The sequence below is a fragment of the Mercenaria mercenaria genome, chromosome 17 (genome assembly GCF_021730395.1).
Source record: "Mercenaria mercenaria strain notata chromosome 17, MADL_Memer_1, whole genome shotgun sequence".
NCBI classification, from domain to species: Eukaryota; Metazoa; Mollusca; class Bivalvia; order Venerida; family Veneridae; genus Mercenaria; species Mercenaria mercenaria.
The window spans coordinates 39779053-39797220 of NC_069377.1; the positions used below are offsets into that span (position 1 = coordinate 39779053).

The 18168-nt window shown below is 35.9% G+C and overlaps 1 protein-coding gene across 1 annotated transcript; it reads right to left on the reverse strand.

The window, feature by feature from the left end:
• Positions 1-219: 219 nt before the first annotated feature.
• Positions 220-14569, reverse strand: LOC123536159 (60S ribosomal protein L12-like). Its single transcript, XM_045319064.2, has 6 exons — positions 14408-14569; positions 6941-7014; positions 4666-4846; positions 3645-3752; positions 1490-1581; positions 220-282 (listed from the first exon to the last, which is right to left on the reverse strand). Exons 1-6 carry the CDS (start codon positions 14442-14444, stop codon positions 277-279), a joined length of 498 nt encoding a protein of 165 aa, XP_045174999.2. The 5' UTR covers positions 14445-14569; the 3' UTR covers positions 220-276.
• Between the last annotated feature and the right edge of the window lie 3599 nt (positions 14570-18168).

The window sequence follows — 18168 nt, forward strand, 5'->3', positions numbered from 1 at the left end:
CACTGGGACCTTGACCTTTGACCTACTGGCCTCACAATCAATAGGAGTCATCAGCTGGTCATGACCAACTATTTGCCTAAGCGTTCTGGAGTTGTCATCCGGAAACAAACTGTCTATGGACCAACCAACATTGCAAAACAATATACCCCTCCTTCTTTGAAGGGGGCATAATAATAGTTGTACCGGTATCCAATTCTAATTTGATAAGCAACAACAAAATGTTCTTTTTTTTTTATTTATTGTTTTTCTCTTCACAAGTCAATTCAAGTTTCTTGTTTACTCCTGAAATAGAGAATAAAGAACAACTTTTAAGTATTTAATATCATCATCATAAAGGTAACATTATTTTGATATCAAATAGAAGAACAGATCAGAAAAATATGATTTCCACACCAACTTTCAGAAGAACGAAAGTCATACAGTTTCTCATCATGTCAGTTCAATATGTTATCGGCAATGTGTCTTTGGTAGCATAAATGTTAACAGTATCGAACGTGCCTAAGTGTCACAACATCATACAGTAAGACTCACAAATGCAATTTTATTTTAATACTAAGTGCTAATACTCTCTTAAATAATTTATTTAACAGAAGTACAGTACGATACAGGTAACCTCACAGAAACTGAACTATTAATTTGTATACCAAAGGGATTCTTAACAGCTAATCGTAACTGATACATATTTACATCTATATAAGTAGGTATTGATATTATTGCAGCAAATTTGTCACAGTTTTACTTGCAAGAAATGTTTGCGAGTAGATTAATATTATATTGCATGTCATAATACTTGCTTATGTAATATTATTACAATTTCAATACTGCTTCCATTAGTATACCACTAGTAGGATACTGCGGTTAAAGACTTTCTGACAATTTTTTCCAAAAATTATCACGTTTCAAGAAAAACTTGCTGAAATACGACAATAAATTAACTTCTAGCATTAGCCAGCTAATCAGATCTAAGAAGTTCCACACAAGCTTTCAGCAGAACGAAAGTCAAGTAGTTTTTCCTCATTTAGCTGGCAAATGTGTCTCGTTTCATTGCAATGTTGATTCCACCGTCTTAAAATCTACAACTTGATAACTGCTGGTCTATCCACAGTTCCAGCATGTGAGTGGTCTATAGTTAACAATTGTTTAACACACTCGTAAATTAACTGGTTTGACATTTAGCAGATTTATAATACCTGCAATCATGTTGATGTCATGATGACCTACTATTCCGCACTATAAATTGCTTCCTTATTTCATCCAATTTTTTTCCAGGGAACAAATTAGAATCAAAATAATCACAGCAGAACCATGTTTTAATGTATTCAAACACCATAATTCTGCTATACACTGCATACAATTCACTTTTGCTTTGCCCTCCTGTAATTACTCCAAAGACTTGTTACCTCTTTCTTGAGGTTAAAGATATGTATTAAAACATGGTTACTCTATATATTATTTCTTAACGGTAACTGAACATCAAAAAAATACATACGTCTGGGATTTCGTATCCCCCTTCATTTACTTCATCAATAACATCGTGTGGTGCTTTACCATCAACTCGGCAACCAACAGACTGTGCTGTGCCTAGAAAAATAATGCGAGTCACATTGCAAGTTAAAAACAAATACAGTGCTACAAATAAGGTGCGTACCTGTGTATTTGACGCTCGAGAAATACTGGAATACGCTCATAATTTAAGATCCTTTAGTACAAGTTACGCCCGTTCTTCAGAAGTTTCGCAAAACGTGAAAACATGCAAGCGAACTTCTTATTTTTGAACAGCTGATTTTTACTTCTGCTACTGTATTGGACTGCTACACAGACTGCTTAAATGCATTTAATATTCGTTAAAGCAGCTCTCGTGTGTAAATTATGTAAACCAGTCTGTCGTGGAGACACTTGAAAAATTTTGCGAGCGTCTGCATGTTGTTTATCAAAGATTATCCAGAGCATGGATTCAAATCCGAAACAGCGAAAAATCCATAACTATTTCAAGACTGAAAAGCCGATGTCCACAAAGGCTGCTCTCCAACCTATCTTACAGAAACTGATTGATAATATAATTACAAGAGGGTCATGATGACCCTATATCGCTCACCTGTTAAACTTGGCCTTGGAATCATCGAGATAAACCTTCTGATCAAGTTTTTTTTAAGACAGGGTCATAAAACATGGCCTCTAGAGTAATAACAAGCTTTTACTTTGCTTTGTGTGGGTGACCTCGTTTTTGACCCTAAATGACCTAGTTTCAAACTTGGCCTACGAATCATCCAAGATAAACATACCGACCAAGTTTCATGAAGATAGGGTCATAAATATGGCATCAAGAGTTTTTACAAGCTTTTCTTTTGAATTAAGTAGGACCTAGTTTTTGATTCCACATCACCCAGTTTCCAACCTGGCCTAGGAATTATCAAGATAAACATTCAGACCAAGTTTCTTGAAGTAAGGGTCATAAATGTGGCCTCAACAGTGTTAAAAAAAGCTTTTCCCAGGGTTCAAATTTAGACAAGCATACAAGCTAAATGCTAGAAGAATTTGAGAATAGCTAGTGGGCTTGGAATGTACTAGCTAATTTTGGCTAGTCAATAATGTACCAAGCAAATGTCTTCAAAGCTTAAATAAAGTTTGTTCTGCAGGTATACATTTTTCTGCATGAAAGGAATGTTATCATTTATGTTTATAAATGATAATTTTTTGTTCAACAATACTCTGACATAATGCATGATTGCAGCTTGCATTAAGTTAACATGGAAGGATTTGACTTTAGCTTTAAGTGGATAAAGATGGCACTAGCTATTTTAAGCTTATAATTTTTTTTTGTGACTGGCTACTTACAGAGATTAGTTAGTAGGTTTTGGCCAGTAAAATATTAATAAAGTAATTAAATATTATTGTTTAACATTAGCTAGTATCTTTTCATTTTAGGTATTGAACAAAAAGGGCACTAGCTACTTTTAGCTAGCAGGAAATGTTGCTAAATTTGACCTTGTTTTCCTTTGATTTGACCAGGTGACCTAGTTTCTAACCCCATATGACCCAGTTTTGAAACCGGCATAGGAATCATCAAGATAAACATTCTGATTAAGTTTCATGAAAATAGTCATAAATGTGGCTTCTAAGGTGTTAACAAGCTTTTCCTTGATCTGACTTAGTGACCAGTTTTTGACCCAATATGTTTTTGACTATAAACATGCACAGATCTATCATTCTATTTCATATCAGAAACATTTAATTAGAACCACTTTCTTTTCAAACGAATTGTGACCTCATAAATAAATAAGCTTTTCATTCTCTTTCAAAAGCTAATACATGACAATTTTTGGTTTAATCACTGATCACTGGCCACATGGAATTAAAAAATGTCACCTACCTAATGACTCTTCTGTGAAGTTTTTAGCTCTGTATAGGCCTATAAAAATTTATTTTTAGGAGTAACTTTTTCATACAGATCAGCAATCTGGGCCATCCTACTGGCACCATGCTACTTGTAACTAAGTTTCATGAAAGTGGCTCGTAACAGTTTTATATGGCTCACTAAATACCAGTACACTTTTCTTTTTTACATAAAATTCTAATTCAGTGTCACTTTTGCAGTGAAAAAGGCTCAAGAAAGTTTCAAGCCAGTGCAGCCTCAGCTAACTTACCAAGTATCTCCTTTACAGTGCCAGACAAATGTTTCGCCATACTTCTCTCTCTCATTGTACGGGCAATCTTCAGAACATCATCAAAGGTCAAACTGCCGCTGTGTTTCACTAAAATATATTCAGAGTTACTAAACTTTTGTTACCTCTCATTTTACTAGCATGTCAACCGACAAGGTGCTAAAGCAAATTCTGATGAAAAACTGGAATCCTAGTAAAAGCCTCAATTTTTTAAACCAACTAACTGGTTCATTTAAATAGTATAATTCCTTCACAAGGCAACATGCTTGTATCTAACAAACAATTATAGAAAACACATCTATTTTTGAATGTCTGTGATCATTCTTAGATCGTAAAACAAACATGGTGTGATTCTCCAAAAAGCAGTTTTAATCATTTCACAGACATCTGTATTTCCAACTCCTGAAACAATTCAAAGTTTGATTTGCGTACACATTACAGTGATTGAGAAGACTGTCTGATATGGGCAAAATGCCCAAAGATCCCTAAAATCAGTGGTGGATAGGCACTTTCATGACTGGTTAGTACAAGTTAAAACTAGACGGTTGTCCATACAACACTGGTGCCCCACTTCCTGTCTCGGTACAAAGCTTCATGGCTTTGATTATAATATATAATTTATATGTGATTTTAGGGTATTGTGATTGACATTATGCCCAAAGATTGCAAAGGACACATGTGCATTCTATCAAAGTAATGCTGGGCATTTCTTAACCTCAATGCACATACGAAGCGTGGCCTTCCCAATCACTGGATCTTATTTGTAGAGGCGGTAGTATTTATAGTTCTGTTCCTTCTTTGAACTGAACATTTCTCATCTTTTATCATAAAGCCATTCAGTGATGTATCAATACTAAAACATGAGATACATAAATTGAATGATCAAATATTTTGTCTTGTTTTAGTTAACTTTAACATATAGACTAAACCGAACCATTTTAAAGTACAATGATCAATGAGCTTTTTGCTAAACAAAAAAATCTGATGCTAAATTAACTCTTACCATGTTTAACCTTCTTTCTGTCCCTGGGTGGTTCCTTCAGTGCTTTGATGAGGAGGGATGCAGCACTGGGTACTACATCAACCTTGGCCTGTCGGTTTTGGACTGTCAATCTCACTGTAATTTTAAGACCCTTCCAGTCACCAGTGTTCTTCTGAATGTCATCACCAATCTTCTTTGGAGACTAAAATAAGAGGTGTTTTCTCTGAACTTTAAATGACACATACCTCTTGGGAGCTAGGAATTTCCTGACATTGTGATTTGTTGCCGATTTAAAAAACTAAATTTTGATTAACAGAAACATACAATAAATTCAAATTTACAATGAAAGAATCATTGCTGCAATAGGTTCGATGCAATCTGACTAAAGTACTTGATCTTCTAAACGAAGATCTGAGAACGACCCATTCACATTCGTCTTCTGTATATTTTGGATTTCCAGTATTGCTATTTTTATCTTATCCAATCAGACGACTTGTTTGAATGTCAAAGAGTAAGAAAAATGTGCAGTCATTTCAGGGCTCGAACCCGGGACCCCTCGCTTATAAAGCAAGTGGCCTACCAACTGAGCTAACCGGCTATCTGATACATTATGACATAAGAATTATAAATATCAAAAGTCAAGGCTACAGGAAGATTTGCAAGATGTTGTAAGTTAGGCTCTGATTGGCTAGCGAAAGGGTCGTCAGAACGAGGCAATGAATAGGCCGTTCTCAGATCCTATGCGTAGCGTAATAGGATATGTACTTTAGTCAGATTGGGTTCGATGTAACTTGCTTGAATATGGAACTGTTAATTTTCACAGAAGTGACTGTTATTTCATTTACAAAATTGACTGTATCCACAGTAAAATTCAATGCTCAAGAGCATCCTTTGTTTTACACAAGGCAAGTATTTTCACCTTGATCAACAACATTTGTTACAACCAGGGCACATCACCATCTCTAGGTTCTGCAGAATTACACCAAGCAATTAAATGCAGTAGAGACTGAAAATATGTCCATAGGTCACAGATTCCTCCTTTGAAATGCAAGGCCATAGCAGTGTATGCCCTGTAATGGCACTTTGATTTCAACATTTTTAGACAGAACACTAGTGTAACCTTCATCTCTGAGGTAGGGATCAAAGCTGGCAACTGGCATTCTGCCTAGTGAGTGTTTCAGTAGTGATATTCCAGTAGCATCAATCTTTTAAACCCAAACACACATCCCTAAAGACAACACATAGGGTAACATTATGCCATTTTAATACCAGAGGTGCATGTCTCGAGGCAGGTTAAGCTTACAAGGTAAATTCAGAGTTGTCACAAGAGTGACGAATTATACCCCCACAGTATGGCCTTGATACAGAACTAAACCAATGTCAAAGCCGAACTTGCTCACTTTTGACCTACTGACCTCAAAATCAATAGAGGCCATCTGCTGGTCATGATCAACCTCCCTATATGAAGTTTCATGATCCTCGGCCCAAGCGTTCTCAAGTTATTGTCTGGAAAAGGTTTAAATGTTCCAGGTCACTCTGACCTTTGGAACTCAAAATCAATACGGGTCATCTGCTGGTCATGACCAACCTCCCTATCAAGTTTCGTGATCCTAGTCGAGCATCCTGGTTATTGTCCGAAAACCGTTTAAATGTTCAGGGCCACTGTGACCTTGACCTGTCATCTACTGACCTCAAAATCATTAAGGGTCATCTGCTGGTCATAACCAACCTCCTTATCAATTTTCATGATCCTAGGCCCACGCGTTCTCAAGTTATCATCCAACCGTTTAACTGTTTCGTGTTATTGTGATCTTGACATTTGACCTACTAACCTCAAAGTCGAACTTGACCTGTATTTTATCATGTTACACCTGTGTACAAAAATTTATGATCCTAGACCCAAGCGTTCTTATGTTATCATCCAGAAACCATTTAACTGTTTGTTCCGAATCATGTGACCTTGACCTTTGACCTACTGACCCTCAAAGTCTAACTTGACCTGTATTTCATCATGTTACACCTGTGTACCAAAAGTTTCGATCCTAGACCCAAGCCTTCTCAAGTTACCATCCGGAAACCGTTTAACTGGTCAGGGCCACAGTGACCTTGACCTACTGACCCCAAAGTTGAACTTGAAACTGTATTATCTGATGTTACACCTGTGCACCAAAATTATTTAATTCGGTCAAGCCTTTCCTGAGTTATCATCCAGAAACCATGAAAACCAACGGACCGACCGCCAAGCTCGCTCCTATATATCCCCCCAAACTTCGTTTTGTGGGGTATAAATACCTACCAGACCAAGTGGACCAATTTTAGGGGCCAGAGATGATGTTGCTGGAACTTCCCCTCCCACAGCCTTCACATATACTGAAATTGAATACATAATGAAAGTAACATTTATTTGAACAGGTCGCTGCCATTCACACAATCATCTTATTCTAGAATGATGGAACCAGTGTTCAGAATATTTGGTATTTATCAAGGAAGTACTCTTGAACAGGCTGGTAACATTGCCCGATCGGGCTTTCAGCAATAAAACTAATATTTCTTGAAAAATAATGAAGATATTTCTTTCAAACTTGGTCCATTTATTAAGCATTACATAGGATACAAATTAAAATAAAAATAACTTGGTTGCCTTCAGTTTTGGTAGAATTATTTCCCCTTTTCAGATTTTTACGACGCATAATTTTTGAAGTCCAAAAACATATGTACCATACCTGTCAAGTTTCCAAAATATGAGAGTGAGATTTGTGCGATATTTAAAATATACATGAAAATATGCATTCTGGTGCTTTCTGAGGCCATTAATATGAATTTCAGGTCCACCCTTTTTTGCCTTGCTTTAACACATTCTATACGGAAAACACAATCTCATGCTTTTTTTTGTTTAATTTTATTTAATCATGATAGATCTACAAGAAAATTTAGTTTTCTGAAAAACAAATAAAAAAACAAGAGGACCATGATGGTCCTGAATCGCTCACCTCTTCCCACATGACCCAGTTTTGAGTATGACGTCATTTTTTCTATTATTTGACATAGAGACCTAGTTTTTGAGCTCATGTGACCCAGTTTTGAACTTGACCTAGATATCATCAAGGTAAACATTCTGATCAATTTTCATGAAGATCCATTGAAAAATATGGTCTCTAGAGAAGTCAAAAGATTTTAATAATTTTGACCTACTGACCTAGTTTTTGACCGCAGTTGACCCAGTTTCAAACCTGACCTAGATATCATCAAGATGAACATTCAGACCAACTTTCATACAGATCCCATGAAAAGTATGGCATCTAGAGAGGTCACAAGGTTTTTTTTATTATTTGACCTACTGACCTAGTTTTTTAGGGCACGTGGCCCAGTTTCAATCTTGACCTAGATATCATAAAGGTGAACATTCTGACCAATTTTTATGGAGATACATTCACAAGTATGGTCTCCAGAGAGGTCACAAGGTTTTTCTATTTTTAGACCTAATGACCTAGTTTTTGACCGCACATGACCCAGTTTCGAACTTGACCTAGATATCATCAAGATGAACATTCAGACCAATTTTCATACAGATCCCATGAAAAATATGGCCTTTAGAGAGGTCACAAGGTTTTTCTATTATTTGACCTACTGACCTAGTTTTTGACGGCACGTGACCCACTTTCAAACTTGACCTAGATATCATCAAGATGAACGTTCAGACCAATTTTCATAGAGATTCCATGAAAAATATGGCCTCTAGAGAGGTCACAAGGTTTTTCTATTATTTGACCTACTGACCTAGTTTTTGACCGCACTTGACCCAGTTTCGAACTTGACCTAGATATCATCAAGGTGAACATTTTGACCAATTTTCATGAAGATCTCATGAAATATATGGCCTCTAGAGAGGTCACAAGGTTTTTCTATTTTTAGACCTACTGACCTAGTTTTTGACTGCACATGACCCAGTTTCGAACTTGATCTAGATATCATCAAGATGAACATTCAGACCAACTTTCATACAGATCCCATGAAAAATATGGCCTCTAAGAGAGGTCACAAGGTTTTTCTATTATCTGACCTACTGACCTAGTTTTTGATGGCACGTGACCCAGTTTCGAACTTGACCTAGATATTATCAAGGTGAACGTTCTGACCAATTTTCATGAAGATCTTGTGAAATATATGGCCTCTAGAGAGGTCACAAGGTTTTTCTATTTTTAGACCTACTGACCTAGTTTTTGATGGCATGTTTTGATGGCATGTGACCCAGTTTCATGAAGATCTTGTGAAATATATGGCCTCTAGAGAGGTCACAAGGTTTTTCTATTTTTAGATCTACTGACCTAGTTTTTGAGGGCAAGTGACCCAGTTTCGAACTTGACCTAGATATCATCAAGATGAACATTCTGACCAACTTTCATAAAGATCCCATGAAAAATGTGACCTCTAGAGTGGTCACAAGCAAAAGTTTACGGACGGACGCACACGCACGCACGCACGGACGACGGACACCGGGCGATCACAAAAGCTCACCTTGTCACTTTGTGACAGGTGAGCTAAAAATAATGTGATTTTGTCAGTGAAACTGTTTTGAGTTTTTATTACAGCCGTGATATAAAATATATCTATGAACCTAAATGTTTAATACAAAAACGTCTCACTGATCTACATATTCTACTTTCGATTTGATATGTACTTTCGGTTTGAACCTGCACCGGAAAAATGGTTGTGTATACAACTTACTTCCTACATAGCTTGCAGAAAACAAAACTAGGTCCATTGTCTGCTTTTCTAAGCCAAGGAAATTCCAGTTCCCATGCGTTGTTATATTTTGACGAATAATTCTTTTTTTCTGGCATCTTCATGTTTTGTTTTTTTTTAGTGTTGGTCAAGGTCAAGTGCGTGAATGGTTCTAGATACTTTTCCAACAATGCAACGTCCAAAAATAGCATAAATAGTAATCAGTCAGTCAATATCGATGATTTACGTAATGGTTGGCTCGTAAATTAACGCATCAATTTGATTGGTACAATCTCTCTCGGGAAGCTTCGGTTAAAGCAAAACTGGCCAAAACCAGTTTCGGCAGGTCCGTTACGTAATCAGTACATTGAAAATGACACTTGACATGTGTTTTCTGTTTATTGTTGTCTCATCCTGTCTTAAAATAACGATGCCAGTTGGCAAATTAGAGAAAATAAGTGGTCCAAAATTTTTTTGGTCTGATTTTTTTAGAAAGCATGAGAAAATGATCCAATTCGTTAAGTCTTGATCAAACCTTGAATTCGTGACAATCACAATTCAAGCGTCAGACTTGAGAGGTATGTATGTTCTAATGCTAAGTTTAAAACAAAAAAAGGTTCAATGGCTTTCTTATGCTCTAAATTTTTGCGCTAGCGGCTAGTACATGAATGTATACATTTTACTGTGCTTTCACTTACAGTGTTCCAGATAATTTTTTGACCCCATGGGTAATTACCCCCACTTTTCAGAAGATGGGGGTAAATTCAAAATTCCAAACTCGGATAAAGGGTAATTTTAACAATACTTACCGTTACTATAGAGACAAAGACAGACATTATAACAACACCATAAACTGTCCTTTTCAGTAAGTTTTATCCAAGGATACGATTTTTTCCAACTTTCAATGGTAGATTCTGTGACAGCCACATGCGACTTTTTATTTTTTAAAACGGCAGAAATAATGTCTTCGATTATTGGTTGCACCAAGCTCTTAGTCGGTAGAGGTGTTTTAACCACAAAAAACTTATCAACTTTTCTCTGTTTTGCTTCGGAAGCCATGATAAAAAATAATGTGTTTACTTTCGTTTTAATACAACGATCAAACGCTTGATTTTGATAAGTAAATACATAAAATTTCTAGAGTGCCTAGACGACGCAGATGTTCAAGTAGACTAGTTTACGGTTTCTAAGACAGGTAGAACGTTTTAGCGAAGTTAATAATGGTTACCCGTCGCATTGTTTATACGGAAGTAGTGATCAGCTGTTTTCAACATGTTTTCATTTAAATATAATTAAGGTACGCTTCAAGTTTTAATGTCGTGCGTAAGTTCAAAGTCATGTACGTATAATGTACGCATCAAAATGAAATCATGTGCGTTTTTAGTTGATTTTTATGCGTAAAATACGCCAATACGCAGCTTATCTGGAACACTTACATTTCAAAAAAAATGTTAGTTGTAAAAAAAGTGTGCATAGGTCTGCACTAGAAACAAATTATTCACCCTAAATATATTGAATAAAGGTATTGGCGCACAAGTTTGGAGCAACAGAAAGCCATTGAACCCTTTTCCGTTTTAACATTGCATTAAAAACTAATTTTTCGGGGCTTCAAAAATTATTCATCATAAAGATCTGAAAAAGTGAAGTAATTCTAACACAAGAGATCACAGAGTGATCTTGGCGCCCACCATTGAGCCATTTTTTAATGTTCCAAATTTCAAGACTAGCTCAAGGTCAAAATCAGGGTCAAATTTCATTTCGGTACAGAACACTGTGCATGTGGTCCATGCATGTGTTTCAAATTTGAAAGATGTAGCTTGAGAAATGTTAAAGTAGGTCACTTGATCAATTTCAAGGTCAAAGTTCATTTTGGTACACAAAACTATGCATGTGCTTCAAATTTGGAGGCTGTAGCTTGAGAAATGTGAAAGTAGGTACTAGGTAAAAATCAATGTCAAATTTCAATTCAGAACACAAAAATATGCATGTGGTCCAAATTTGAAGCCTGTAGCTTCAGAAATGTGAAAGTAGGTCACTAGGCAGGCCTTTTTTTATGCTGATTTTAGGGCCGAAATTCGGCCCCATTCCCCAATCTAAAAAGTATACTTTTTTCCCCACCTTGGCCAAAAATTCCCCATGCAAAAAAAAATGAAATTAGTTTTGATTTTCAGTCCTGATTTTAACAACTTTTCAGCAAATATATTCCTTCAAACAATGATTTCGCGACGTAAATTTCCCCTCCAAAAGGGACCTGGTACCCTTCCCCAAATTTACAAAAAAAGGGCTGCTAGGTCAATCTCAAGATCAAAGTTCAACTATGCATGCGGTCCAAATTTGAAGGCTGTAGCTTGAAAAATGTGAAAGTAGGTCACTAGGTCAATGTCAAGGTCAAATTTCATTTTGGAACACAAAACTACGCATGTGGTCCAAATTTGAAGCCTATACCTTCAAAAATGTGAAAGTAGGTCACTAGGTCAATGTCAAGGTCAAAGTTTGTTTCGGGACACAAAACTATGCATGCAGTCCAAATTTGAAGGCTGTAGCTACAGTAATGTGGAAGTAGGTCACTAGGTCAAGATCAAGGTCAACTCATATCAAGATTCATCTTGCTTCTCAAAACTATACATGTGGTCCAAATTTGAATGTTGTAGGTTATCGACAAAAAGAAGTTTTTCCCTATATAAGTCTATATGAACCATGTGACCCCCGGGGCGGGGCCATATTTGACCCTAGGGGAATAATTTTAACAAACTTGGTAGAGAACCGCTTGATGATGCTACATTACAAATATCAAAACCCTAGGCTTTGTGGTTTGAACAAAAAGATTTTCAAAGTTTTTCCCTATATAAGTCTATGTAAACCATGTGACCCCCAGGACTGGGCCATAATTGACCCTAGGGGGATAATTTCAATAATCTTAGTGGAGGACCACTAGATGATGTCACATACAAAATATCAAAGCCCTAGGCCCTGTGGTTTTGAACAAGAAGATTTTCAAAGTTTTCCCCTTATATAAATCTGTGTAAATTATAAAAATAAATAAAGGGCCATATAACTCACTCAAAAATTGTTGAACCAGTCTGATTTTCAGGGGGACACAACTAGGGTACAAAAACATCATTCTTACAAAGTTTGGTCAAAATCCCCCCCAGTAGTTTCTGAGGAGATGCGATAACGAGAAATTGTTAACGGACGGAAGGACTGACGGAAGGACGACGGACCATGGACGCAGAGTGATTTGAATAGCCCACCATCTGATGATGGTGAGCTAAAAACTGATGGCAACAGTTATTTCTATCTTAACATGCATCATATGTTATGCTAGCTAAAAAAAAATCAGCTCAGAGATGTTTATATGCTGTTACGGATCTCTGTGCTGAAACGAATCCCGTACTGAAACCTAACCAGGAATCGTGCCAGAAGTCTGTCACGCTATAATTTCATCAAATGAAATGCAATGAACTCACCTTTTATTTTAAAAGGTTTCTAATTAATTTTTCTTTTGATCTGGCATAAAATAATCCATGCAACATAATATGAACACAAGTTATACACACAAGTTTCAAATTGGTACCCCTGTCTGCAATATTGTGTCCGCCATTGCAGCCAGTTGTCACCTGATCAGAGTATCTCTTCATTTGAAAACCAATAGGCGGTATAGAATTTGTTATTTACTGACCTTTTCTGAGAACTTAAACTTTCTAGGGTATGTTTTTTATGAATTTTATTGAAATAGTTATGTTTATGATTAAAATAAATGCATCAATAAGTGAAATTTTGATCTTGATTTTCAAAAATAACCATGTGCTCTGAACTGTTGCATGACGTCATCCGTTTCTCACGAGAGAAGTGTGCGAGATGTTGCGGTTTGATACTGGTTAGTTAACCAAATGGGGTTTCGCCATAACTTAATGGACGCGACCATCAGAAAATAAAAACAGCGTCAGTTAAGATATGGTAGCCAGAACTAATGTTATGCTTAATAAATGGACCAAGTTTGAAAGAATTATCTTCATTACTTTTCAAGAAATATTAGTTATTATGTCAAAAGCCCGATCGGGCAATGTTACCAGCCTGCTGAAAGTTTGCCTAAATTTCTGAGACATGTTTTCTGTATGCAGTGTTTGTTTTCCAATTGCCAATTTTTTGCCAAAGTTGTAACTTCCATGTGCTGTCTCTCATCGAAAGAAGTAATTTTCTTTCAGCAAAATTGATACATTATGCTCCTATCATGTATGGAATATTCATTTTCTACATCTACATCTACATCTTTCACCCAACCGTCGATTTCCGACTATCACTGGGCGGCGCTGTCAGAGAAACAGTTGTTAAAGAATTGATATGTTACAATGTTAAAAGAATAAAAGCTAAAAAAGACAGTATGCTACAGTTAAAATGGGACAGAGGCAACAGAATTACATACTGACCACCGCCAGCCTCTCTCTAAAGATACTGAGACTGGGGCTAGATTTAACATGAGTTGGTAGGGAGTTCCAGAGTCGGATGGTCCTAGGGAAGTAGGAGTTAGAAAAGTACTGAGTGTGAGACATGGGGATTAAGTAATTTAGGTTTCTAGTTGGAAGGTCTACATAATCTTAAAACATGCAAGGCTTATTCCCCTATTAATCTGCTTTCAGTAAAACGAGGCAGTCCAAAAGCAAAGAGGGCCACCTGACCTTGAAAATATGTATGACACACCCAATTCATAAATAGATCTAGTAAAAATGTGTTTAATATAAAAGGCATGACCAAAAAAAGGGGTGTGTTTTGACTAGGGGATGTTTTGACTAACAAGCTTTACAAGAAACTTAACACCCCATAAACTTGATCGATTATATTTATGACCAAAAACACAATTGATTTGTCATTTATACATATACCAAGAGTCCAAAATCAAAATTTCATTCCTGTAATCAAAACTTACAAAAAGCGGCGGTTGTTGCTACCTATAGGAAATATTGCCGTATTTACCTTTCACGCGGAAGTTCCACCTCTCAACTCCTTTAAATTCAACTTACTAAAATGCCTCATACATTCTTACCAATTGTAACAGCGGTTGGGTCAAACTTAGGAGGCATTGTTTATACAGTTGATTTTCTTCAATTCTTCGAAGTAAGTGTTGGATGAGTCCGATTTTTTTGGACACGACCAAAAAGTTGCACCACTCAGAAGAATTGATGTGGCGGAAAAGGAAGTAAGTGAACGGTGCTGCTATAAAATTATTTTTCGGAATAATACAGGTTAAAAAACACTAAAATCAGGCATATTGGTTACAGGTTAGATACCACTAATGTACAAGTTTACTAGAACTGTTTGTTTGTTTGTTTGTTTTGGGTTTAACGCCGTTTTTCAACAGTATTTCAGTCATGTAACGGCGGGCAGTTAACCTAACCAGTGTTCCTGCATTCTGTACCGGTACAAACCTGTTCTCCGCAAGTAACTGCCAAGTTCCCCACATGTATTATCAGAGGTGGAGGACGAATGATGTCAGACACAATGTCTTTTATCAAATCCTCACGGAGAACATACGCCCCGCCCGAGGATCGAACTCGCGACACCGCGATTGCTAGAACTGATAAAATCTTTCATGACATTGAACTTACAGATCCTACTCCAAGCAAACAATATCCATAGAGAATGAACCCAACAAATTAGAATCGTTTAAAGAGAATTCCTATGGGTTTTTTTTATTTCATAGATTTTTTTTCAAATTCACATATCTGATAGGAAATTTTGTGTTGAAAACAATGAACAAATAAAAAAATGGGTCACCAAGCTTGTTTTTGTGAAAAATTGTTTTGAACGTACACTCCCACTGATGCTGAAACTACTAGCCATTTTTCAACATTTCATACTTCTCTGCTTTTTAATACAATATCATTACAATGATGGGTACAAATGAAAAAAAAATCTTGTTTCATATTCACTTTTGTGAACTTTTTTTCAATGAAAAATACTCATAGAATTTTTTTAATTATGAAAAAAAGTTTCATAGATTTTTTTCTGTTTTCCTTGAGTAATCTTGGGATCTGTATCTATTATACTCAGATAAACACATCCAAGAAGACGTTCGACCTTTATACTTTTATTACCAGATGATTACAGTTAATACCAGTATTCTTCCAAATACAATTCTCTCCAACAGACAGATACCAGAACCTTTCAGGTTGATCTGATGGGATCAAACCCTTTCTGGAACTATACACATCACACACCACGTCTCTCTCTCTGTCTGCGCTCCGGTTACTGTAACTACTCTAAAAAGGTACCACGTCTACATCACACAGTACATGGCCGAGTTTAGAAACTCAAGACTCAAACATTTCCAGTCTCTAAATAAAACATGTCTGACCTCTGTCAGCTATAGAGAAAGAATGACGTAAAACAGGTATAAAACTACCACATGACTAATCACATGACCAAAGAGCGGGAACTAAAAATAACTACAAAACCGAAAGTAAAAGTAGACAGATGACAAGCAGGGATTAATCGGAAAGGAATATGATTAAGTATTAACCGAGAGTTAATAAATATAACTGTAATAAATTCAACCCGGTTATACTTGTGTATAGATAATTGTATTGTGAACATAAAAATGGCCAAAAAAATATGGGTCACCAGGCTAAATTGTATGTTAAGACCGCTTGAATACAACACGTGTTCAGACGAAAAAATGGCCCGAACTTGACCAAATTGATTATATCTGCTAGAAGTTAAAAAATATTAATCCTTTCTATAACTGAATACTAAATGGTTTGAAAGGAGATATTGTCTTATCAATACAAAGTTAATTGTCTAGCATTATATGAACAATACTGTCTTTGTACTGAAATGCATTGTCAAAACACAACCACAAATGGCAAGTTGCATGATACATGTGAGGCATGATACATGTCAATACAACATAAACCAGTATCAACATTTAATTATTGATAAAACTTATTGAAAAATGTTATTGTAATAGGAGCGGAAAAATGTGCAGTCCGCGGTACAGGACTCGAACCTGCGACCTTCTGTTTGCAAGTCAGATGCTCTACAAACTGAGCTTATCGGAGAATCGATATCATAGACTAATTATATACATTATATACACACTGCTACATTCCTCTCTCCTTTTATTCAAAGACAAACTTTTGAATTCTTTTTGACTAACCCAGCCATTGCTTCACCCTAGCTCTAGGATTCCAAGGCTAGTCACCACACTCACGGCACCAATGTACCAGGCTCTAGTCGGACTGGCTCGAGTCTCAGTACTACTATTTTATTTAAAGAATATATCTATATATATTCATTTAATTATTCCAGTATTTATTTAATTTGAATAAACAAAGAAACTTAAAGAAGGAAACAAGAATTATTAATTATTTATCACGAGAGAAAGTGAAATGTATTTAAGTTTTAGTTTTAGAGTTTTGCTATAAGCAAGAAATTATATGAGAATGATCTCAATTAAATAAATGAAGCGCGTAGGCTTTTGTGACAGTACCGGTTGTCCGGCACAGTCTATCTAAATAACAAACTGCTATGCACGACTATAATATAAATGAAATTTCCCGCGCATAGTCACATGACAGATATAAACAATTAATAGTTCTAGTTTCATTCTTAAAGTTTCTTTGTTTATTTAAAATAAATTAATACTGGAATAATTAAATAAATATATATAGATATATTTTATAAATAAAATAGTAGCACTGAGTTGTTGACTCTTGTCTTCATTGTAGTGTAGGAAAGTCCCAGAAACATATCGGCCATAGATTAATCAGTTCTACCACCACTATATGATCACCTAGATTAGAAATTTATATATAGATCTATTTCGCAGCTGAGACTCGAGCCAGTCCGACTACAGCCTGGTACATTATCTTATACAAGATTCCTCATATTTATAAACGTCTATCACATGTTTCAACAAATGTTGACTTCACTTCATTCACTTTTTCCATAGATAGTATCAGGTGCGCAGAAAGATGCGCACAAAAACCATAGGAATTCCCTTTAAAAGGAGGAAATGAAATATTTTTCGGACATTTCAGTTAACCGAGCAACAGTAATTGGAATTTTCCATGTATTCTTGTTCCGAAACGAAACCGGACAAATCTTACGACAGTATTGATTGTACTTAAAGTTGTACATGCAAAATTTGTAAACGAAATTTGATTTGTAAAAAAAATGGCAAGTTCCTCTCAGAGATAAAGCTAAACAATTTCAGCAATGGTTACAGCTGAAGGCTTATTTCAGTACAAAGTAATATAAGTTTCTGACTTCGACGTTTTTCTATCAATATATTTGTATAAATCTTTCTTTTACATCGACCGTGCCTCAGTTAATAATACCCGAAAGTGGTGTAAACAGTAATCGAAATTAGATAGATAGATGTCTCGAAAGATACATTGAAAGAAGTTCAGATGGGTTGTTTTAAATGAAGAATACCTTTCTTATATAAAAGTTAACAGCCCTTTTAACTTTTATTTTTCTATATTTTCTATAGTAGTGATGTAGTTCTTTATGGGAACATAAGTCTCTGGAAATGTTATATTCAAGAAACTGTCAAAAACAACGTTATTAAGTAAATGGATTTTATATGAAATAAAGAACAACCGGGTTTAGTGTATTCTCATCCATCAGAGGTCCTTCAAAATCACGAACCGATTGCAACCAGGGAACCGTGGTAGACCTCTGGTCCCAATTTCACGAAAAACTGAAATAATTGCTTAGCTAAAACCGTTATTTCAAATGCTTTTTTTGCCCTGTATGCATCTTCCATGTTGACTTTTTCATCTATATCAGAACCGTATATGG

Coding starts and splice junctions, on each gene's coding strand:
- LOC123536159 (XM_045319064.2), bottom strand. CDS start 14,444: ATGCCTCCTAAGTTTGACCCAACCGCTGTTACAATTG. Junction 4,847..6,940: donor AAATTGGTCCACTTGGTCTG/GTAGGTATTTAT, acceptor CTCTTATTTTAG/TCTCCAAAGAAGATTGGTGA. Junction 3,753..4,665: donor CAGAAAGAAGGTTAAACATG/GTAAGAGTTAAT, acceptor AATATATTTTAG/TGAAACACAGCGGCAGTTTG.